General features: G+C 37.4%; 1 protein-coding gene across 4 annotated transcripts; it reads right to left on the reverse strand.

Moving 5' to 3' along the window:
• Positions 1–867: 867 nt before the first annotated feature.
• Positions 868–24,665, reverse strand: LOC140335249 (uncharacterized). Of its 4 annotated transcripts, none has more exons than XM_072417742.1 (10): positions 24,351–24,665; positions 21,742–21,825; positions 18,239–18,399; positions 13,395–13,539; positions 12,112–12,278; positions 8,061–8,223; positions 6,765–6,864; positions 5,727–5,809; positions 3,879–3,945; positions 868–2,335 (listed from the first exon to the last, which is right to left on the reverse strand). In XM_072417742.1, the coding sequence occupies exons 6-10, from the start codon at positions 8,197–8,199 to the stop codon at positions 1,474–1,476; spliced, it is 1,251 nt and encodes a 416-aa protein (XP_072273843.1). In that variant the 5' UTR covers positions 8,200–8,223; positions 12,112–12,278; positions 13,395–13,539; positions 18,239–18,399; positions 21,742–21,825; positions 24,351–24,665; the 3' UTR covers positions 868–1,473. The 4 variants fall into 4 exon arrangements, with proteins under 4 accessions (XP_072273843.1, XP_072273845.1, XP_072273847.1 ...); XM_072417744.1 differs by having other exon boundaries at positions 21,742–23,285; XM_072417746.1 differs by lacking the exon at positions 21,742–21,825.
• Positions 24,666–24,970: the final 305 nt, after the last annotated feature.

Consider the following 24,970-nt stretch of genomic DNA (forward strand, 5'->3'; position numbering starts at 1 on the left):
AAAACGTACTGACAGAACTGATATTGTCTGCAGATGAAAACTAATGGGCCTGGTTTATTAAATCTCTGCAAGGCTGGAGAAAGATACACTTTCATCAGTCAAGCTGGGTGAATCAGCAAACCTGGAACACATCTGATCAAGGATTCACAACATTTGCTAGCAAATAACAAATGACTTTGAAGAAATCCATCCCAGGTTTGCTGGATCACCCAGCTTCACTGAAGAAAGTGTTGGAGAGCTTTAATAAATCAGGCCCAACGTATTTGACCTGCAGGTTAATGAAACTGAGTATATACAAATGTAACAAATTTTACACTGCCACTGCCTGTCAACTAAATAGTGTTTATAAACACAATGCCATTAAATTTCTTTTATTTTTTACAGCAGTAGTTATCACAAAGCTTCTCATGTTGTCAATTTGAGGAATTGCCGGGAAGTACAGGGGGAGCAAAAAGCACAGGGCATACTAAACCTCCGTTTTCACTATTTCACTATACAATTATGAGATGATAAAATGTAACCAAGCCAAAAAAAAATTTTGCGAGGAATAGTAATTAATATATCTATTATATATATCACATTCTCATATATTTGACCTGCTTATAAACAGGTGAACAGGCACAGAATAAAAGGCCATAGCAAAACACAATCAGCAAAATAATTTGTCCTGGATTTTTCCTATAAAAATGGCAGTTCATGTCCAGTGTGCCCATAATTTATAGTGGTATATCAAGAATGTAATATCATCTAAGACATTGCTACATGTAACTCCAATTCTCACAAGATTCTAGAACAGAAGAGAAATTTCCCAAAATTAACAGTTTACCCCCCCCCCCCAAAAAAAAAAAAAAAAACTGGATTGGTGACTCTCCTGCTCCTTAAAAAAAAAATAAAAGTTTTGTTTATACATAAACCTTTTTTACAAAATTCTGCTTTAATTAAATCTTATGTTTATATCCGATTCCTTGCAAACCCAAGTTAGGGTCATGTCAATGTCATATATGGATTTCCTTGTTTATCAATACAGTTGTGTGTAAGTACATGTCCCAAAATCATCTTTGAATCTTTTGTAGAGTCACAGTGGTTTATCTCCTTGGTATATGGATTCATACCATATGCCATATTGTCAAGATGATGTCCACTGTTCTTATTTTGACGAGGTGTTGTAGACAAAAAAAAGTTCCTGTTGTGGCCAGACTCATCTGAACTAAAAACTTGGATCTTGGAATCCAAGATCCTGTCTCTGTACTTACCTCAAGGTTTTGTATGTTGTCACCACCAGGATGAAATATTTCTATTCTCTCCATCTTTTATTGCCATCTCAGTGTCTTGTGAAACCTTACAGCATTTGTAATCATCTGTCATATCAGAAAAATCATTTTTGTTTTCTTTTAAGAAGTTCTCTGTCTCTTGCAAATTTGTAGGACTGGAACAGAGGTCATTAATTTCTTCTGAATGTATCCTGATTTCATTCTATGGAATCATCAACTTCTTTGTATAGAATTCAGACACACAACTATCATTACCTGAATGATTTGTCAAACATTCAAAAGGTTTATATCCTTCTTCCATCACCAAATTTTTTTCTTGATGAACCACATCATCAAATGGTCTATACCCATAGCTCATGGACAAATCGGCATGACATATTTCTGAGGAACTTTTAGTTGGTTTATTCAGATTTGTAGATTCCAAACAGTCAGAATTTGGTTTCAATACCTTTTGGAGTTTATTACACATTGTATCAGAAGGAAGCATGCAAGTTTCTGCCTTCTGTTGGAAGTTATCAATACAATCATTTTCTAAACAGCTTGAGTCCAACACAAGCATAGAAGCTGGTGTTTCGACACAAAAAATAGATTTTTGGTCAATAAAATCTTCACTTTGTGAATCTGGTGGTAAATATCTCTTGGTAAGGATAGAAGGTGGGTTTATAAATTGATCTTCTTCATATCCAATGGATGTCTCTTGTTCATCTCCGAAGGACAAGGAGTCATTTGTGTTTTCTGTTTCCTTGATGCCAGGCAGCTCCATCAGTTCTTCCTGCTGGTCATCTGCCTTTAAAATTTCAAACAGCATTCTGTTGATGAGATCACATTCTAAAAGCTGAACTTCGCTGTTTTCTTCAAAACTGTTTTCCATATTTTCCAAGTCCATGTTAACTACTAAGGGGCTAAGATTTATAAATCTTTCTACTGCTGTTACTTCTGGTACCAAAACATTATTTACTTTATTAGGATCAATGCAGTTAACATATCCAGTTGTCTTGGGAGTCTCTGGATTCCTATGAGTTATGTCTTGGTTTCTTGAAAACCACTTTTTAAGCCATTTCCCACTACGAAAATGAAAACAAGCAATAAAAACATTTTAAGTTATTTAGTACTTGTAGTTCTTAGTAATTGTATTAGGTATATATGTATTTGTAGTAGGTATATATTTATTATATTTTATAGATTGTTTGTTTGTTAACCTGATTACAATGAGTAATTTTTCGTTGTTGAGATAGCACACCAATATTGGAATCTGGGTGAAGGAAGGATCAGTGTCATAGGTCCCCCATCTAAAGACAAATATTGGCCTACAGACACTTTACTCTGTATGTGCCCAATCTTGTCTGATCTCGGGGGCTAAACAGGGTTGGGCCTGGTTAAAACCTAAATGGCAGACCTCCTGGAAATACCAGATGCTGTAGGCTAAAAAAAAAACTAATAGAAAAAGTAAAGACAAATTTTGTACCCTTTCACTGGATGAGTAAACATTGCAGTACGTTATAGTGAGATACTGAGGACAATATGGTGGTATCTGTATTGTCAAAATACTTCACATCATATTCATATGGTATTTGGTGATCTTACATACATAAAGTATGGCAATAGGGTGGAAGTGTGCTATGGACCACACGTATACACGCTTATCCTGATCCTTATGTATACTTCTTACTTTACTCACTTTCTTCGTAACTCATTTCCTCCCCATAGCTACCGTATGTTTTTATTTTACTGAATTTGGCATGCAACTACTGAAAGCCTTAATGCTTTCTTCCCCCTATTGTCTGGCATCCCAGCTCAGCCTTTTCAAACTATGTGCTGTTCTCTACTGCATTTCACTTTTACGCCATCTGACAGAATTCTCCCCTACTCCTTTTCAGAACTTTCCACCAAGTTCTTCTTCAGGCACACTGCCCCAGTGTTGTGGACATTGGAACAAGGGAGGTACCAATAAAACCTCTAGAAGTGTACTGCCTCATTGGCCAATCTACTTCTCCATGTTTTGATACCTCTTTGGTTCTCACTCTCTCATGTCTTGATGGTAATGCCACCGCTCAGTAAAGAGCCAAAAGACCTCTGTATGTTTAAAAAAAATAAAGATCCACTTTAAAAATTTGTGGCAAAGCAGGGCGATGTCCTTTCTGCAATAAAACACATTTACCTGCCCGATTGTTACCTTGAACTGTCAAAATCACTGAAATACCGGGATCCCCACCAAATCTTGGCATCCCCTGTGGCAGCCGTAACTGAATGAACTCCCACGCACCTGCATGTGAGGTATGTCATCCCAACGCAGCGATCAAGATAGCCCAAAATCAAAACAAGGAAAAGAAGGAAGAAGATAAAAGGGCCATGATGGAACAGGGACAGGTGAGTATAAACAGGGTTTAGTTCCACTTTAAAATGTGCAGGCCTGTCTTTTCCTCACAAAACCGCTACCAAAAATAATGTTTTGACTGCACTGATGGCAATTTGTGAAGTTTCTAAGAATTAGCTTTACAAATGTTTTGAATAATAGGACAAAAGCAGGTAAGTGTAGCCCCACAAGTGTAATGCATCCACATCCCTTCTAAAACCATTAGAATAACAAAAAAAAATACCAAAGCTTACCAAATAGTTTTCTTATATTTCCTTTCAAACCATGAAATGTTGCATTCCACATCAGATCTTAGCCCTGCTACCTAAAGAAATAGATAATAATTTGAATCCATATGATGCGGTATTAAGTAGACAATAGATGGCAGTTCATACTGTTCGTTCATTCCTAGGAGAAAGCTGTACTCATGGTGGTTGCAAGCAATTGCTTGGAGTGCGGCTTTTTTTCCTCAGGAATAAATAGGACATCAGTACACATGGCCAGTAATAAAGCAGCCATTTTTAAGGAAAGGCTGTATGGGTCCGCCTAGGGCCCCAGAGTAAAGACCAGGGCTAAAGTAAGTAAAAAACCTAGGTAGAAGCATTCAGACGTGTAAGGGGAACTAATTTAAAATGATTGTACAGCTGTAATGTAATTTAATAAAATGCAAAAAGGAAAAAAAAGTTTAAAAATAATCACCTGATATCACTTAGGAATGAATAGGATTCACTTAGGAATAGAATGAAATTTGAATGGAACAAAGTGTGGCACATGGCTGCTGTCAACAGTCAGGAATTTAATTAAGGCTGATCGATGAGCAAGATTGTGGTTCCTGCCAAAAGAGCTGAGGCAGCCATGCCATAATTTTTTTCTTCTTTGTATGTTCCAGCACTTTGTTTTTTTCTCTATACTAATACATACATTTACATTGCAACAAGGAACCCCAACCCTTTTACCATAATGTTCACAGTGGGTGGACTCAACAGGGATAATATCAATAGAATATCAGAACCATAGAGGAAACTGTCTGGTGGCTTACCTCTCCACCATCTACAAAAAACTGAAATAAGGTTTGAAAGTATTGGTTCTTTGCTTCTTTTCATCTTCATCAAATGCTTAGATTTAAATAGCAGCTGTAGTTTATAATTAATCTTTGCGTCTTTTTTACAGCTACAAAACAATCTGCCACTAATGCACCTCCCACCCAGGATTAATTTAAACATTACTTACCCCTCTGCAGCTGTTTAGTTACCACAATCTGTACCATAAAATCTGTCTCCTTCAAATTACCCATATTCTTGAATAGTCCATATATGGACACCTGGTTTATCATTTTAATCAAGTCTTCAGGTTATCAGGAGCATATTTTGAGGCCAGGGCACCCTTCCCTGACCTATTTAATATAAGGGGATCCCTTGAAATACCTTTTAAGTTCTCAGAAAACATCTACCCTATAATTACTATATCCATAGCTCACAGTATATTTGCCTGTTTGTCAGTGGGAAGAACGTCACTCTTAAGCTGCGTACACACTTGCAATTTTTGTCGTTGGAAAGGATCTTTCACGATCCTTTCCAACGACAAGGGACTGCACGATGCATGACAGGTGCTGTACATACAGCACCGTTCATGCTCTATGGAGAGGGGAGGGGGAGAGCGACGGAGCGGCACCCTGCTGTGCGCTCTCCCCCTTCCCTTTCATTAGGATCGGTCGTCGTCCATCGTCCGTGGATCCGGCAGGTCGGTCGTTCGGACGATGGACGACACCGACTGTACACACGGCAGATTTTCGCCCGATATTTGGCCGATGCCGATTATCGGGCGATAAAAATCTGCCGTGTGTACGTAGCTTTACAGATAGCCAAAAAGATCATTGGTGTCACCTAAATTGACCTGGGAGACACAAATTGTTCATTGCTTAAGGAACCCCTAGTAACCTCTGGAAGAACCCAATGGCTCGACAAAACCCTGGATGAGAAACACTGGGTTAGAATTTAGTCCAGGAAAGGCGGTGAAGCACAAATGTAATGAAAAGTACCCAAGTATCTCTAATGTTTAGAATGAAAATTCAGTTCCTGATACTGCCATACAACATTTATTACTTACTTGTGATCTGTGCACCATTGTCATGGCTAGGTGACTTCTACTGGGATCTTGAATATTGTTCCGCCATTTCTTTTTCCAGCTGATAAAAAAAGAGGCAACAAGGGATTGGTACATTAGTTATAAAAATAACTAAAAGCCTTAGGGACCATGTTGACAAGCTTTGGATTTGTTTTTATCTGGTGGACATAAGTTGGAGACACTTCCAGGATTATTCTGAAGTCATTGACAAGTGCATATGGGCTACATTTGACCTTTAATTAACTTGCATTTGACCTGCTTAGAAAGCAGAAATTGCATTCTCATAGGATTGTATGGGAATGTATAACCTGTCTGACTTTTTCCTACCAGTGTTTTTATCACACTACAGTTTTCTCCTGAACATGCTTCATGTGTGCTAAATCAGAGAAATTCATACTGACTTTTACATAGAGATGATCCACAGATTTAAAGGTGAGATTGAAAGTTTTATTAAGTTTATTGAAGTTGTGTCGACACAAAGTCCATAGTCATCTCACTAACTGGCCTTCAAAGGGGCTACTGCAGACATATGTAATAATTAAAGTTTATGGCTAAGTTTATGGGGGGAGGTCAATTAATCTAAATGCATGTTTTTGGGTTTTGGGAGGTTGGAACCCTTGTTGGATTGCTTCAACCACCTGGGGCTCCAATGGACAAATGTACCCTATTTTCTTGCATCTTGACAAGAGTTTACCATTTCTTACTTTTAATGTCCTGATAAAAGACTAAAAGATCTAAATGAATAAAGATTGGGCTTTACATACATTACTTGAATATTGCCATTTTTTAACTAGATTTTACTTTATTACTTTGGCCCATATGTGCAACATAATTATAATGAACACAATTTGAACATTTGCCTGGAGCAGATTAATAAATTAACTGACAGTGCTGATATTAGAAATTGACAGACATAGAAATTAGATATTGACTCATTTTAAAACACATTAAATATTGATCTTATTCTTTTCTAGCTAGGTCTTTCAATGCAAGAAATCACAAAATGGTTTACTTACAGTGAAACGCAGACAAAGCCAAGTATAATGAAAATTATAAGTACTGGTACAGTTGCTATCATTGTGTTTTTTATTATCTCATAGGCAGAAAGACTATAATCTGTAAACAAAAACAGAAAAATAGCTGTAAATTATACAATTCTATTCCTTATATATTTTATGTGTGCTGCTTAACCATATTATCCTGAACCATATATACTTCCTACTGCTCCATTCTGTATTACTACTTATATACCACACATGCTTCTTTACTTTAAATCAGGGGTGTCAATCTCTGGCCTGGGGGCCGAACCCCCAACATCCTTTTTTTTTTGAATTTAAAAAAAAAATTTATGACTCTTCCTTCATTATAAGCTTGTTCCAGATTGAATGTGAAGCAAAACTTTTTTGTTTCCATATGAGGAAATATTTTAATGTTGGCCCGCAACTTTGTCTAAGTATTTAGGTTTGGCCCTCTGTGTATTTGAGTTTGCCAGGCCTGCTTTATATCATTATCTCTTCTTTTCATATCTTATATAGTCAATACCACTTCACTATGTACAATTAACATTATACTCTGTATGCTGTGCTATATCTTATATACTCCAAACACCAAAAAAAAAAATCCCTAGGTCCTCAATTTTTCTACTGCATCCCTATTCTTCAAATGCTTGTTAACAAAACAGAAACAATGTGGGGCTTTTTTGGTACAATACATAAAAACAATTATCTTTTAATTTCAACATATAAAAAAACAGTCATAGATGCTTAATGTATAAAATGTTCCTCTATGTGTTTCGTACACACTGCTTCATCAGGAGACATAATTTTCTATGTTTCGTACCAATTATTGTCCAAATATAGTCACATTAGAAACTTCAATGCCTTGCACAAGTGGGCCCTTAGGTAATGGATTTGTTGAATGGAGCATTATTATTGACATAGTCCCCATGAACTCTGTATTTAGCCTCCGAAATGAAGTTACACGGTCTCCCCAGGAAACCTGCATTCATGCAATCATTGCCTGGGGAGAGCATGTAACTTTTGTTTCGAGGCTAAATTCAGAGTTTGTGGGGATTATATCTATAAAAATTTGCTTTATTCAACAAATCCAATATCCAAGGGCCCCTTAAGAAATCACAAAATGGTTCCATATTGTTTTTTTTCTTTGTTGCAGTGCATTTACAACTTCCTAATGCTATATATTGTAAGTTTTAATTTACGGTTCCCAGAATATGCTGGTGCTATATAGAGGATTATAATCATGAGGATGAATTTGATTATATTGCTGTACCAAGAAAATGTCAGGCTTCTTACCATTATGCCATTCAACGGCTGGACTCCATTCACTCCAGATGCCTTTATAACCTTCATTTTCTGGCTTTGATCTGATCTTTATTGTATAGTCATGTCCTCTACTGAAAAGTCTCTTTTTGATTTTGTAGCGAAAATCCATGTAGTTCAATATATTACTTATCACCTGTTTATGTAGAGAAATATTTTAGAGTTTGTACCACTTGGCAACTAAACTACTTCAGCCTTAATTAATTTATTATATCGTTCTTGTTTACTGAAGCCAAATTGAAATTTCAAAAAAAGAAGCTAGAATCCATAACTTAGGTCATCTTCAGTGGTAAACGACTAGAAATTTGTAGGTAAAAAAATCTTTCATTGATTCTTTAATGTTTAGATAACAGTTAAAAGATATTACCTCTGTTGGATCTTGTTTGGAAGTAATTTGGACTTCATAGTTCAGTTCTGTAAATAACATTGGCCAAGAAGGATAAGCGCTTTGCTAGTGAACTATTGCAGTCTCACCAATATGTTCAATTGTTACATTAAATGGAGCTTTAGGTTTAACTATAAACCAAAAAAATTAATAAAAATAAAGTCAAGGTAAGTCTGAATAAGTGCCCCATCATGCATGGGTGTTAGCAGTAATCCCACTAACACCACTGAAACTTCTATTTCTTAGTTCTAATGGCACCAATGAAAGAAAGGGAATTTTTTTCCTGGAACCCTCACCCCCCTTAAATAACAGCTATCTTATCATGCCTTGATGCTAAGACCACCTTGGAAAAGATGAAAAATGCCTTTTTGGCAAGTCACTTAAAAGTTCTGCTATTTTGATGATCTCTCATACTATGGTGTTTACAATGTTTTTGGTGTTTTGTTCTGTTTTTTTTGGTGGCCCATTACATTTTTGGGGGCCATATGATCTCTAAGCCCATAAATATTATTGCTCATGTTTCTCCGTACAGATTACCTTTATCAATCTCTGCTATATTTTAATTAAAAAAAGGTAAACTGAAATATTTACATTGTGGATAGAAATAAAAAAAATTCTATCATAATGATACTTTTAAAAATCATTCTTAACTAGTTTTACCCCAAATTACAGACCTTGGAATAGCAGTTGACTTTCGATGTGCTGGGGAGTGTGTCTTTTCGGTTCTGCATTAATGTTGTGTTGGTGAATGCGTTGCTATCTTACATTTTCAAATATGAGCTTAGCAGATAATTACTACTACTGTTTTTTATTATGTGCTATATAATAGTGTAGTATGGATATTTGTGCTGTGTAGTATAGATACTATAGATAAGCTACCTTTTATCCAAATTCTGCTTGCGCTGCTGGTTAAGCTGCATGCACAAAGCTGTTGTACAGCATTCATACTTGTTAGTGAACCATGAGCTTGCTGACAGGTAATAATATTTTTTATATGAAATTCACAAAATGTAAATGCTCTCAGGATCTGTACAATTGAATTTTAGTTTCTGGTACACCAGGGTTTTATTGAGAATTTTTTAGAAGACAACAATACAAAAGAATGGAGAATCAAACAGAAGCAAAATTACAAAAACAGATAAATCCACATATTGCAATGGCCTGAAATAATAGACAAATTAAAGTCCCTTAAAAAAAACATGAATCTACAACAAACAAATAGTATTTAGAAATTAAAAACAAAATTATAAAAACATAAAAAAGGAAGAACAGAAATGAAAAGGTAGAGAAAAGAGAACAACAGAAAGGAAACACTTTATCCAAGTAGAAACTTTAAAATACATCAACAAAGAAAGAAGAGATAACATCCTCTGAGATGCCAAGAACAATGACAGCCAATGTTGCCATACGGATACAAATTTGTCATGAGTATCATTAGGAACAGTGTTCAGCCCAGTCATTTTTTTAAGCTGGATGGGAAGAAATTGTGGGCGGGTGGCCCAACTCTCCAGTAACTACCCAAAACAGCTGGGTGGTTACTGAAATGTACCGGGTGGTACACCCAGCTAAATTATTGTACCATGCAGCCTGTATTAAAGTTCTTAAAAGTTTAGAGAGGGGGTCTTTCAGCCCTGGGCTATGGTATGCTTGGTTCACCGCGTTCGTTCACCGCGCATGCTCAGACCATGGACGATCACTGAACGACCGTACACACGATACATGGTCAACGATCGTCGTCCAATCCGATCCGCCGGTCTGGTCGTTCATTTCCAACGACTATCCTCGTTCGTCGGCGTCTTTGGTTACTTTTTTTACGAACGTTTTTTGGCCAATCGGTCGTTCGTCGTTCGTTCGTCGTTCATTTCCAACGATAAAAATTGGAAGTGTGTACGCAGTTTAAGACATTCAGTATGTCATCAACATAAGCATGACTAAGCATTAGATCTTGACCACAGCCATATCATTAAATGTCTCATGATCTAATGTCCTTACTATAATAATCTATATGACACATTTTTCCTATTTGTGGAGAGATGGAGCCATCTTACTTAACATATTATTGAAATGCAGATGGTGCCCCGGTCAAGATTTAAACCAGTGACCCAATTAGGCAAGAGCGCTTGCCAGATGCACCATGCTAACCATGGTATTAGCACAGTGCAGAGCAGTATTAAAAAGTAAACTCTGATCCATATCATAGTGCCTCTTCTTTTTTACTTCTTGGCCATTTGCTAATTTCCCTTCACATGTCAGCTTAGATATAGTCTCCTTGACTCGCAGTCCCGAAATATGGCCCAGAGGACATTGAGCAGTATGTTGCAGGCACTATGTCCAAATCGATTTCCTGCCTAGTGGTGGCTTTAGAGTCATAGCTATGATGGCTTTGTGAGGAATGATGCAGGACATTGTGCCTTCACAACTTAATTCCTACAAAACATTGATGCTAGGGAAGGGGGGCAATTTGAATTCCACTGTCTAATAATAGTGGAACTTAAAATCCGACTATTCACCTGTGCAGGAAAACTTTTACTATCACAACACTGTAAAGACGGGACACTAGTCTGACCACTGACATCAAAGAATTTTTACATCCACTGATACCAGATTTTTAGGACTACCACTTATGCAAAAGTATGTTTCTCTCTTATTGATTCAGGGACTTTTATTACTCCCCCTTACTGTATCTATTTCTGCCACTGGCCTCCACCACTGGGGTATTTATTACTCCTACTGACCGAGGAATTGATTTTTAAATGACTGCGTGAGATGGCTGCTTGTGGTGGTCGAAAATGTGCAGGTAATCTCTATAAAGGGAAAAGCCAATATTTGCCTCCCCTACCTAATATTGTTATTAATAATATTAATAATAATAATAATAATAATAATAATAAACAGGACTTATATAGTACCAACATATTTCCCAGTGCTGTACATTAAATAGGGGTTGCAAATGACAGACCGATACAGACAGTGACACAGGAGGAAGAGAGGACCCTGCCCAGAAGAGCTAGCCACAAGTTCATATTGTGCCTTAAAATAAATCGGTCCCAGCTTGGAAATCAACGTCTTCCAAATATAACATCTCTGGGTATGATCACAACACTATATATAGACCCGGAACACTACATCATCAGCATGACCTGCCAACTGGACATGATGATAAATTAATTTTGTTACAATCTAGACCAGTATTTCTCATCTTTTTAAACATGGGAAAACCCTTGAAATAACTTTAAGGTCTTTAGGGACCTATAATTAATATATCCACAGATCACAGTATCTTAGAGTGACGGTCAGTGGGAAAAATGGCTCCTACAGATACCCCTGATACAGAAGTTCATTGGTGTCACCTAAACTGACCATTACAAACTACTCATTACTCAAGGAACCTCTCTGGAGGAACCCTGCTTGGGAAATACTGATCTAGACACACATATGATACAAACCTTCCAATATGTTCAGACACTTGTCATGATCACAATGGACTTTAATTCTTTACATAATTAGAGCTAGAGCAACCCATTGGACAAGCTGATAACATAATATTACATTATAGGCTTTGATAAAATGATCCCTCTTTTTCAGTGATCCTTAGTTATTTAACAGAACAAACAGAAAAATTGCATTTTCATGTTTTACCTTTCTCGTTTACATAAAAAGTTGTACTTTTGATGAAAATCCCATGCGATTTAATCTGAATATCATACTGGTTAGCAGCTGCAAAATATGGAACCTTAATGTAGCAGATACATTTTGTATGTAACATATCATTCACAGCCTTATTCTCTGGAAGACAGTGTCAAGGTCTGTAAAAAAAGAAAGTTGTAGAATGTTGTTCCAGTTTTAGAGTTTCATTGGTGCTTAATTAATGTTTTGTCACTTTATCATTTTACATAACCAGTAACCCTAAACCTAACACTGGTCTTCCTCGCCCATGTTAGCCAAATTTAGTGACCTGACTCAAACCTGCAACTCTAAATAACTTAAAGAGGAAAATTGATTTGGTCTATATTTGTGATGTGGCATATGGGCATTTAATGCAATATACTGAATGTTTGCCAACCAGTGAACCCTTTATTGATATGTACCTTAAAGATTAACTAAAAATGCATTGTCTGGCAGGCCATTATTGCAAAAAGGGACAGGCATGTCCCGTCTGCAATAATCCCTTCTACCTGCTGTGCTTTAAAGTGCTTTACAATGTGCAGCAATGTATACTGCTGTGCACCAGCTTTGCATGGTATTGTAATAAGAACACTTCCTTTCCATGTGACACTCATCCTACAATGGGACCCACTATCTGTCATTGGCACACCCACTGGGCTACAGGCTATGTGTCAATTACTGCTGCAGAACCCTATGCAGTGCATACAATTTATACAGGGCTAGTTTCGTCTGCATGATGCAGGGATAACCACAGGGCCCTTGCTCATTCAGGACGCAGTCTGTGTAAAGCTCATGCTCTATCTCAAGTTTGCACAACCACAAAAACCCTGGTACTTGTAGAACAGTTTGAGAAGATGGCAATCCAAACTCCAATGATCAAAAAAAGCAGAATACTGCACATGTGTGTGCCATGTTTTGAGATTGGTGACTATGCAATTCAAATAAACAAAACAACAGGGGATTGTCATTTAGTTATCTGGCACAGAGGATTGCCAAACAATGTTTGCCCAAAGTTGTACCAGTGCTAGAATTATACACAAGAGGGTCACATAGATGTCTCTACCAATGCAATGACAATCTAGCATCTGTACAGAAGCTTGTAACAGATTTACTGTAAAAAATATACTCTGTAGGTATCATATCATGTAGTTGATTTGGAAACTTATGTCATCATGCAGCACAACAATGAACATTGAATACATACAGTGAATCACATGACACCTTGGTTGAGGACACTCACAGACAGCAGAACTTACGGGATATTTTCGGTATTTATTTTATACTCCAGCCGGAAGGTGTGATTGCAGGAAATTTTGGGGTCTGGGACTATCCAAGTACAGAACATGTCATTAAGATAATCGTTTTAGCAATCCAAGTCTTTAATATTAGGTATTCCTTGGGCTGTGTAGATAAAAAAGTTCAAGAATGATTCATACTTCCATCTAGTGTTCAATATATTTTTTTTCAAATCGAGGGCATAATATATATTTTTTTTAAATGTAAGATTTTATTAGGTAAGTACAACATAGGAAACAAAGTCACACAGATACAGCGTATAAACCAAACAAACTTATAATCGATAATGGATACTTAAGAACGAATAAAGAAAAAATGCATATACTTATTTGTGTTTGTTCTATCATTCATTTCTACAGTTCCTGAACATATTGTACAAGTCCTCTGAAGAAAAAAGAAAGGTTCACTTAGTGTTAAAGAATCCAATGGGCATTTTTTGTTGTAGATAAAGTCATACTAAAACTACTAACAGAGGATTTGGGAAATTCTATTGGGGATATAATATGTGTAGGGTTAGGATATGGTTTCTTGATTGAGGAGGTATAACAAAAAAGGAAAAACAAGAAAGCAAGGGGTCAGCATGGGTCATCAGGATTACGAGTCAGTTTTGAGAACTGTCAAATAGTCCGAAGATTCACATAACATGGTCCAGTAGAACCACCTTTCTCTGGTGGCTTCCTCAGTGCCTCTTAAGAAGGAGTGAGGTCTTCCATCAAATATAGTTAATGGATCCACTTGAACCATTGAACTAATCGAGGAGTCCCGAACTGACACCACATTGCTGGTATGCATGTTCTCATAGCATCCACTAATCTTATGAAAAGTGATATGCGGTAGGGTTTTCATGTGAAATTATTGTGATGTAAAAGAAAAAATACAAAGGGTATCTGTTGGCTTGAAAACAATAAGAGCAAGCTATGGACTTGCTCCAAGAAGGGATGAACCTTCAGGCACTCCCAGAAAAAAAGAAGGAGGGTACCTCTATTTGCATTGCATCTCCAGCAGACATCATTTGTTCCTGGGAACATGAAGTGCAGTTGTGAGGGCACCCTATACCATCTGGTTACCCAGTTTATACCATCCCTCTCTCTGAACCAATTCCCTATGTCCTCCTCAGTTGTCCTTCTTTTGGGTAGTTATATACACCTCTATGAAAATATATTATTTATCTAGAGTGGGGGGGGGGTGAGAATGTGCCATTTATTTATATACTTGTAGCTAACATGTGTCCCTCTTTACTATCTCCAAAATTGGTAGGTATGATTGTACTATTGGGTGCCATACTACCCATTTTTGGGATTTGGTTTGAAATCAACTTTGGCCAGCTGAAGGTACCTGGAAATGAAGACAGAATTTTCACAGATGGTGTTTACTTTAAAAAATGAAGGTACACTGCCTGCAATGTTTTTTTATCGACATATTTCAGGGATATTAATAACATTTTATATGGATGGTAATTGATGTTGGAAATACGTCGGTGAGTTTAGTTCCACTTCAGGTGGCTACAAGTGGGCTTTAAGGCTCCACTGAAAGAAAACACTTCACCAGAAATACTAATACATGATCAAAATTGATATTATCCTTACACACCCAAAATATGTTTGCACATACAAATTAAGTATTTGTCCTTTTATTTAACTTGGACTTGGGTTATGGGTATCCATATAGGAGTCTGGGGTCAGAGCCATTCAGTATAACAATTACTAGCATCACCCACAGCAGATGATTTAGACTGCTGATCCACATTAATCTTGAGTTATTTGCAGCACAAATATATTATTAGTTTACATTGCCAACTGTAGTCTATTGTAATCTCTTTGAACGGAACTACTCTGTGAAAAGATATTGTACTATTGCAGAAACTTGGATAACAGCTCATATATCCCGTTGGGGTACATTCGCACATCCATGTAAACAATGCCAAGTAACCCTACTACTGTTACTGTTTTTTTTTTACCTTTCACCCTGCTCAGATTACTCCTTGGTAATGCGCCATATTCTTTGCATATTCTTTGCATAGTTTACATTGCCAACTGTAGTCTATTGTAATCTCTTTGAACGGAACTACTCTGTGAAAAGATATTGTACTATTGCAGAAACTTGGATAACAGCTCATATATCCCGTTGGGGTACATTCGCACATCCATGTAAACAATGCCAAGTATCCCTACTACTGTTACTGTTTTTTTTTTACCTTTCACCCCCAAAAGTATTTTTTTTTTACATTTTTACATGAATCAATAAAACAATACAGATGTTAAAACTCATTAGGTCTCTAAATGGAGGATTTTTCCACTTTAACTTCCCGGATGCATCACATGAGAGATGGCGCCACCTCCAACAAGAAGTACAAGCACAGGGAGAGATTGAAGGGCTCCCATTTTTGCTCCAGAGTTAACTGTAATGCTGGAGGTTCCCCCCTCCTTGCAAAAGAAAGCTATCTTCTAGGTGAAAGGGCCATAGCAGAGGAATTTATGGTAGGGTTCCCTAGTGCCATTCATCCCTTGTCTCAGTGGTCTCCAGGTGGATGCTGGCCCAATTTCCATTTTCAGTTGGTCCTCTATCCCTTTGCTTAAACCCCACCCCAAAGTGTTTAGTGTCCTGTTGGAGAAGGAAGAAGGTTTACTTGAGGAGGAATGGGGTTTCTTTTATGCCACATTCTTAGGTGATCTGGTCCGCCCAGCGGGTGCACGACATTGAGTGGGTTGCTCAGATTACTCCTTGGTAATGCGCCATATTCTTTGCTTTCAGGTGTAACTGCAGATTTTTGTCATTAGTTGTCTCTCATTTTGAGTCCTTCCTTCTTGATATAGAGGAAGGCAAGAGGGCTGATGTTTATCTCCCACACAATATCCTGATTTCTAAAACCGGAATTGGATCTAGTCCAGGATTGAAAACATTTGCCAACTAATAACAAATGATTTTTAAGAAATCCATTTCAGATTTGCTAGATGCCCTAGGTTCCTCCATGATGGTCTATCTTCCCCAGTCTTGGAGAGATTTGATAAATCATGCCCATTGTAGTATAGGCCTCACATCAGCACTTTGCTTTTATGTGTGCAAGGAGCATGTTTTTGAGGGAGGTTCCAATAGTGGAAAAAACGGTACTTATGTTTAAAACATGTTAAGTGGTGTTGGTCCAGGGTAAGAACCATTAATAAGAAGGACCAATCAGCTAGTTTAGCAGTGTGGGTGGGTTGTGTCATTTAAGATTACAGTACAATGTTGTCTATACTTCTGGACCACCCAATTTGAAGTGTAGTTGTCTAGTTCTTCAGTAAAAGCTGTTCACACAGTTTGGAGTCCTAGACATATACATAGACCAAGTAATGCAGTATTAGTGATTTACTTGCTTTATATTACTAAAAAGCAGCTTAAATTTGCATATATTATTTACTCTTATGTATGGAATATAGCCAATGGTCATAGTATCCTTCAAACTATTGATTCTAGTTTTCTTGAGGTCTCACCCTAGGTATCTACCATGCTTATTGGAAACAAATGATTTATTACCTGAAAACTCTTTTTTCAGGAATTCTCCAAGATGGTAAGTTCCCACCCCTTATACTTACCTATTTTTTTTAGGTTTGGTTGTTGCGAGACATCTTGCTATTGAACTGGCATAGGAAACTTTCAACCTCCCTCTGAGCTTGTTCTTCCTGTTGAAGACAGTGCCATCTCTTATGTGCGTCATTCTGGATGATTTGTGTAAATGCAGTTATCAGGTAATAACTCTATTTTTCCTGTTCACACTTAAAGAGGAACTATACCCAAAAGTGCCAAAAAAATACACTTTTTTTTCCAGCAGGGCAGTCTGATCCAGCCGGGGTTGTCTTGCATTGGGTCCCGCATCCTCCTAGCATCCGTTCTGGAGCCAGCACGCCATCTTCTCCTCTTCTTCCTGGTTCTTTGTCCTACCTCACCCAACCCAGGCACGGGGTGCGGGTGATGTAGGATGAAAAAATCTTGCCAACCTCACAAATTTTTTTTCCCCCAAGAAAGACTTTTTCGCACAAAGAGCACCCAAGAGCCTCCCTGGATGCTTGACTTAGGTATCCTGTGAGGCTTTGCGCTCCCATTCATTCTTGACCTCCTAGGTAATCAAGAATTATGGAGCGGTGTTGCACTTAAGTGTTTATTATAAGTGTAATATTCAATTTCCATTACTATGTGCTCAGTTTACATATATATAAAGAAGATTATAATTTTTTTATTTAGTTATTGGGCATGGTGTGTTTTTAGCATTCCCACATTCTTGATAATAAGTTACATATGACATACTGGTGCACTGCATTTCCATTCATTTATAAAGATTTCAAAAGCAAAGAATGCAATACATTTATGTATTTATGTGTGTTGGGCTGTTCATTGAAACAAATTGGATGTTTTGGAAAATGCAGAACAAAGACATACCGGTAGTAGATAACACCTTAAAGTTAACTATCAGTTTTAAAGTATATCTAAACCCAAGAGAAAAAATATAATGATGTACTGCACAGCAATGAGACACGGTGTGCATTACACCTAGCAATATAATGCAATACACAGATGTGAAAGAATATCATAATTGTGCCCATCAAGGAAGAAGTTGGCACAATCACTAGGTCTTTTCTTTGGAAGGAGAAACAGTTCATAAAAAGAGCACCAAGTAAATGTACTATAAATAAGTGATTTATTTTTTATTGCAGACACAAATACAAAATATCTATATCTGTTCCCAACTAAACTACTAATAAAAGTTGAAGTATATAGTAATACAGAATCATGTGTCTAATGACAAGAGATCACAAAAACTGATACCTACCAATACAATGTTCACCTGCCAAGATAAGAGCCAACAGCAAGATTATTTGTACATGGCAGCTGAATGACAATTTCACAGACTTCTCCATCTCAGTGGAGGTTTACTAGAGCCACAAACCTCAGTTTTCTCCTTTTAGGCAGACATGAGACTTGCTGCTGGACCTATGACAAAATGAATTTCATTAAAATAAAGACAGAACATTGGAATGGCTTTCAACGTTTCCAGGAAACTCTGTAGTAAACATTAAGTCATTGCAATATTGTAAACTTTTATATGTGGAAATGCATCCTTCACCATAACGTGAGGCAACTCCCAAATGCACTTTAGGAGCGTACTGCAGGACAATGCAAGTCAACATATTGCCATGTGTTGCATTTTTAAAAGCTAATGTGTTGTAGTGTGTTGCATTGCTGATTCAAATGAATATGTTTCCTTAATGCAATGCTTGTCAACATAATGTTAGCAAACAGATACATTGGATACCTAAGATAATACAAATGTACATACTGGATTCAGATAACTAAATATTATTGTTGAAAAGAAAATATGAATCTACAATCCAAGCTTCACTTAGCATGTAGGTGATCAATGCGCTAATCTTCGAAATTTGCGTCAAATTTTGGTCATTCGGTTTAAAGCTAAAAAAGTCTAACATCCCGATGGCCAGCGATCAGATTAGGCACCTAGCGCAATGAGAGGTGTGTTGTGCCGGTCTTTGTCCACCAGCTAGATTGGAGTTGTATTTTATACCTGTCATTGACAGGTTTAGTGTTTGGTGCCTAGGGCCAAATGTATTCAGTCAATGACCGCTATTGGAGTATGGCTACCAAGTCAACTCAAACATTGGGACCAATTTGAGCAAACTGTCAGCAAACCGCAGAAACATTATTCAGCACTACAAGTACATAGATTGTGATTAGATTTGTGCCTGTTATCTATTTAGCACCAGAATGGAAGAGCAGGAAGCACCACTAAGATAAACCGTATGTTACCCAACCAATACTCCCCTTGCCATTGCTCCTCCTCTGTTCTTCCTGCAATGTATTAAATTGCACCAAAAACTGGTGCAGGCACTAGGAAAGTTACTACTTCTTTCATGTAACATGAGACTATAGTCACATTCTCCTACATAGATATAATCACTGAGTATTGGTAGCTGTAACAAGGCGAGGATCATGGGGAAAGACTTGTTGATTGCGTGAGGAGTTGTGGGATCCACTTTGCCAAGGGAATTTGTGTTCCCAGCTCCAACCATCTGAGCCATTACAAGGATATTTTAAAATTATAATAATTGTTTATTGTATGTCACATATTCAAGAAAAAGAAGTGTGAAATTCCTCTTGCTGCACCAACAATTAAACACAGTGGAGACTGAAGATGGAGGGTTGCCTCCTCCATAGGGGAGTCACTCGCTTCTTCATGGTTGGATGTGCACTAAGATAATTAGTAAGAAAACAATATAATATAATCTCTTGCACATAAAGCATGTTTGATTTGATTTTGTGACTGTATACAATGCCTTAACCTTGGCCAAGTGACATGAGCAGTGTATTCATCAGACTGGTTGGCTCTTGCCAAGACTGAGTGTATTTTATTGCAGTCCTCAGAATTTCCGTGTTTACAATCTATTTGATTTAAGTTTACAAGTCTATAAAACATGAATAAACTGCAAATATATCTTGTATTTTATAACATACCAGTACTTTGCAGTTAACTGGAAACTCAGATTCCTGGTTGTCAAATGATCCAAACACAATGGAACAAGTGAAAGGTAAAGAAAGTCAGAATACCTTTTTGTTTATACTGTTCTGTTCTGAGTCATTGAATAAAGCCAAAGCATTAACATGATATCCAGGAAACTCGCCTTGTAAAGTGAAATCACCCCTCACACCTCCATGTTTGTTTTATGACATATTTTCTTTGACTTAACATTTTGGGCACATGAACTAAGGTACATGTAAATCCTAATGGTATTTAGTTTACCTAAAGCAGACCATGGCTTTTTTAGTATTATATAAAATGGTGGATAACCCTTTTATGTAATGCAAAAATTTGTTTTTCATACTTTTTTTTTGGTTTTGCCCTGGCTGCAAAGACTAAATAGCTAACCCAGAGCCTTCGGGCTGCTCCTTCTGCGCATGCCCAATCTTGGAAACGAAACCCTATCACGAGCCTGTTTTGATTGGGTGATGGCAAGATTGGGTGATGGAAGAAAAAACCCGGAAGAAGACAGACGAAGATAGCGCCAGAACAAAGAAAAAATCCAAGATTGTGGAGGACTCTTCGGAAGTAAAGATGTGTCAATTTTTTTTTAAAGTTCTGCTTTAAACTTTGTATTCTAAACAGTTACAATTTTTGGTAAAACTTTGTTTCTATCTCTTTTTTTTTACTGCATCTCAGTGCTGTTGTTCATTTCACAGCCACTTTCTATTTATATGTATGCACTTCAGAGATAACCATGCATTATTTATCATGGTGGGCAACCTGTATAATTTGCATTATGGCCATTTCTGGAACGAGATGAATGAGTTGGGGACCTTTTTGTGCATTGGCTGTGGTGAGGCTCAGGGTGGTTTAAAAAATCCCCAAGTCATTATTGGCCCTGCTATGGCTTTTGGAAGAACTTCCATTTTTGTTCACTGCTCCTGGGTGCACAGCAGCAATTCACTATGCACCCGTTTTCCACCCCAGGTAGGAAAAGGCCCTTACTGTACTAGTCTGTGGAGTCTCCATGGGAAGACTGTGTGACAGAGCAGAAGAATTATAGGTACAATTTTGGTGGCTATGGTGAACAGTGGGTTTTGTGAGCATATGGCTTATTGTAACACAACTTTTTACATCCTGCATATGCTATGTAGGGAATGAACTATAGAAGAGGAAAGAGGAAGCTGGTCAAAATGGCTACTTCTCTATGAACAGGACATTAACTCCCTGTGACGTGGCAAATGGTGTCATCTTGGAGGGAAGATATATTTCTCCTCGTTCCCTCTCCTATGGGATAGATTAACCAGCAACAGGTCTGCTGGGATTCCAGACCTGGGTTTGCATGTCACTCAGAAGTGTTCTGATCCAGGCCTGAGTTAGATTTTGTTTGACCATTAATTACTGCACAGCTGTGAGCAGCAGGTAAAAAGGGAATGCGAGGAAGGAAGCTCTCTGACCTGGGGCACAGGGAAGCTGCCTGTGGGGGCCATTGTTGTACTACATGTGAGTAAAGGTTGCTGGAACGTTTGTGTTGAGTTGGCTGGGTTAGCCACCAACTAGTAGAGAGGAATCTCCCTGCTGTTTAGTTAGTGCCTGACTGGCTAGGATTTTTTTGTTTTGTTTTATCTTATGCAACCTTTTAGTAAAACTCACTGTGGTCAGTTTCATCCTTATCTACTGTCTCCAGTGTGCCCACAAGGGTGGTATACCACACTCCCCCTTATGAAATACAATGCCATTGAAAAGAACAATCCTTATCATTTAATTTTCATTAATAAATTGCAAAACACATTTCTTACCATTGGCTTCCTTTTCAGCTCTCTGCATTAAGTTGCATAACATCTGAGGTTAGGAAAGGAAGTTGATGCTGGAACATCATAGGTCTGAACAGGGAGAAGATAGATAGATATAAAATGTCCAACAGTTGCACAGCCTGTACAGTTCTGGGCAACTTATTTCTTCATTGTGCCATTTGTTGTGACAATCACTTTGTTTGAACTTCGTGAAAAAATAAGTACACAACAAATAAAGTGTGTTTATATTTGTAATTATTGAGTAGGATTAATAAGACGCCATTAAGCTGTAAACCTAAGGATTTGTCTCTTTCCTATGCTGTTCTCTGAGTTGCATAAAAATTCCCATTCCCACCACTGTACAACAGTGTCCTCCTTTCTTGAAATTGTCGATGGGCAAGTTATTTTTTTGAAGCTGATTTTACTATGTAAATGATAAATTTGTGGGTGAGGAAATTATTTTCAATTGAAGGCAAACTTTCACCAATTTCTGAATTTAAAGTATTTAAAGTAAAAAGTTCATTGCTAAGTCCCTGAACATGGTATTGCCATGACATGCACCCACAAGTGAAAATTATTAAATTTATCTAGGTACTTTTTTATTTTGACCCATGTGCCACTTAAAGTTTCCTAAAACTTTTTAAATATTTAATTAAATAAACCCTTTTCTTTTCCTCCCTTTTCTATACCCTCATAATTTTTTTTGAGGTGCTCATGCAAAAAACCATTTAGCCAGAGTACAGCCCACCCTCATGGGGTCTCAACAACAAGAAAAAAGGATTGTTACTAAAACAGCAGACATAAAAAAAGGGTTTTACCAGAACCCCTGTGTCATGTCACACAAGATCTAAAGATCTATAGACCTTGGATAGGCTCACTGACGGGACTAAGGTTAAAAGAAACAATAAATCTCCCTTTTTATATAGAGTAACCATAGACAAAGTTGTCTAATCCAATCACTATTCACTATACTGTAACCTAAAGAGGAAGCTGGTATGGCCCAGCCTAAATCATTTCTATTGTATTTAGCAGGTCAACTGCATCATTTTACCCATGGCTTTCACCCCTCTAACTTCAAATTTAGTGTATACCTTGGAAACTTCACAACAACTAACTTCTCAGTTGCCAAATGGTTGGAAAAGCCTACCCAGAAGGGTATATGGCTGTATAAGTATGGCAAAAACATGAATTATCAAAGTCTTCTTGATGGTTTACCAGTATATGACTCCATTTTGAACACAAATACATACGGTCCCATATTCCCTTTTAGTTGTAGAGAACCCATGGAGTTGTTACCCTTTCAGATATTCACTAGGTTAACACATATAACTTTTTAAATCGATATAAGCAGTTCTGGCATGGTCTTGAGCAGGGTTGCTCCGGTGGCTTCCTCCAGAGATTGTTAGGGGTTCCCTGAGCGATTTGTTCCTCTTTAAGTTCAATTATTTTTTGGCTATCTGTAAGAGTTGCATTCTTCCCAATGGCAACCTATGTAAGAGTTCTTGTTCCCACTGTCAGCTGTGGATATATAGCAGAGTTTCACTAAACACCTGAAAAATATTTTGAGGGTTCCCCATGGTAAAAAGGTCAAAAAAGAGTAACAATTCAAATCCAAACATCAACTATTTCTAAATACCCTTTTATTGGTATTAGATCTCTATAATTAGATCTCTATGCTCAAAGGGGTTAATATCTGTGGTATATTGTTCTTATTACACACCAAGCTTGGGAACTGGCAGCTCCTGATTTCCATGTTTAATTATTGAAACTATATTTTTTCTCATGTGTAGGTCTAACCAACAATTAATACCAAATAAATCTAGATATTATCATTCTTCAAATACATTTGATGTCTACACACCCCTAGGAAATTAGTCTTTATCATCCCTTTGTCATTTATTTTTGCATCCTAGAGTTGACTTAATACAACTAATCTGGAACTGCTTAGGTATAGCTACTTTCAGATCTGAGGTTGTAGCATAGTTACCTCTTTTTTAGAACAATTTCTTAACTGAACCCCTAAAATCTGGCTTTTTGGTTTGGTGAAGGAACAATGTTGGCCTCACTGTATCAAAATACTCCTCAAGAAAACTCTATTGATGGCTCGCATTGCAACTGATAAACTTTTCTCCAACCAACATTGGATCATTGAAAACATTCGTAAACCAGCAGATAGTAGGATAAATAATTGCTGGGTGTTGGTTGTTCTGGTACACTGCCTTGTATATTGTGTCTCTCTATCATAGAACGTTAGGATGTGTTCTTCATCTCACGGATTCTTTGGATTGCCAGCCGTGGCAAAGACACGCTTAGCCATACAATTACTTAACTAAAGCTCATCTGTTTCATTATATACTGCAGGTAGTTTCTTGGCATGGGGTGAGCACTATCTTACAACCAAGGCAAATCATATTAGTAGGATATAGTTAACAATCACCACTGATACCAACAGTATAGATCCTTTTTAAAAGAACTTACCTTATGGAGGGCAACATGTCAATATACTTAAGCTAGCCATTTACTAAAACAGGGAATAGCTCAAAAATTGATCAAAGATCAAAAGCAGATCTTTGTCCATTGGTTAACCATTATATTGAAATTACCCCGTTACTTACTTCAAAACCAGTCCATAGCACATGTACTCAAATTAGAGGTCTGACATCACCATCCAACCTGCTTAGTCCTTTCGGGCGTTTCCTGGTTGTAGTACCAGCCGCAATCATCACTTATCCACTAGCTCTCTCTCTAGCTTTATTCGCCTTCCTCCATCCTTGTTTTAGAGAAATGCCAGGCAGGTTTTTACTTGCTGCTTACTTCCATCCAAAATGTTGTCTTGTAACCCTTACACACATGTCTCTTATGATGATGGATACCAAAGCTACCACACCTACCCCTGGCATAGCACATGTCTAAGGTGGGGCTTCCTTTCAAGTTGTAACTTCTAGGAAAGCTTTTGGACATAAAGGAGTGTTCTAACGGAAGTCAACATATGAAGATAAAAATACGGGAACATTGTTTTTTAAGGTACACGTATCTATCAAGACTCCTTTCATGTACAACCATAATATTTTTATTTGGTTTAGGATTAAGTAATCACTTATTCTGTCTCACTGTAGGAAAAGTCATTGATATAAATAGAACAAAGAGCATCTTAGCTGCACACACTTCCTCTACTATTGTTTCAGCTAGTGATAAAAAATATAATATGTCATCATCATGTGAGGCTTTAGGATAA

The sequence above is a fragment of the Pyxicephalus adspersus genome, chromosome 7 (assembly GCF_032062135.1).
Source record: "Pyxicephalus adspersus chromosome 7, UCB_Pads_2.0, whole genome shotgun sequence".
Classification (NCBI taxonomy): Eukaryota; Metazoa; Chordata; class Amphibia; order Anura; family Pyxicephalidae; genus Pyxicephalus; species Pyxicephalus adspersus.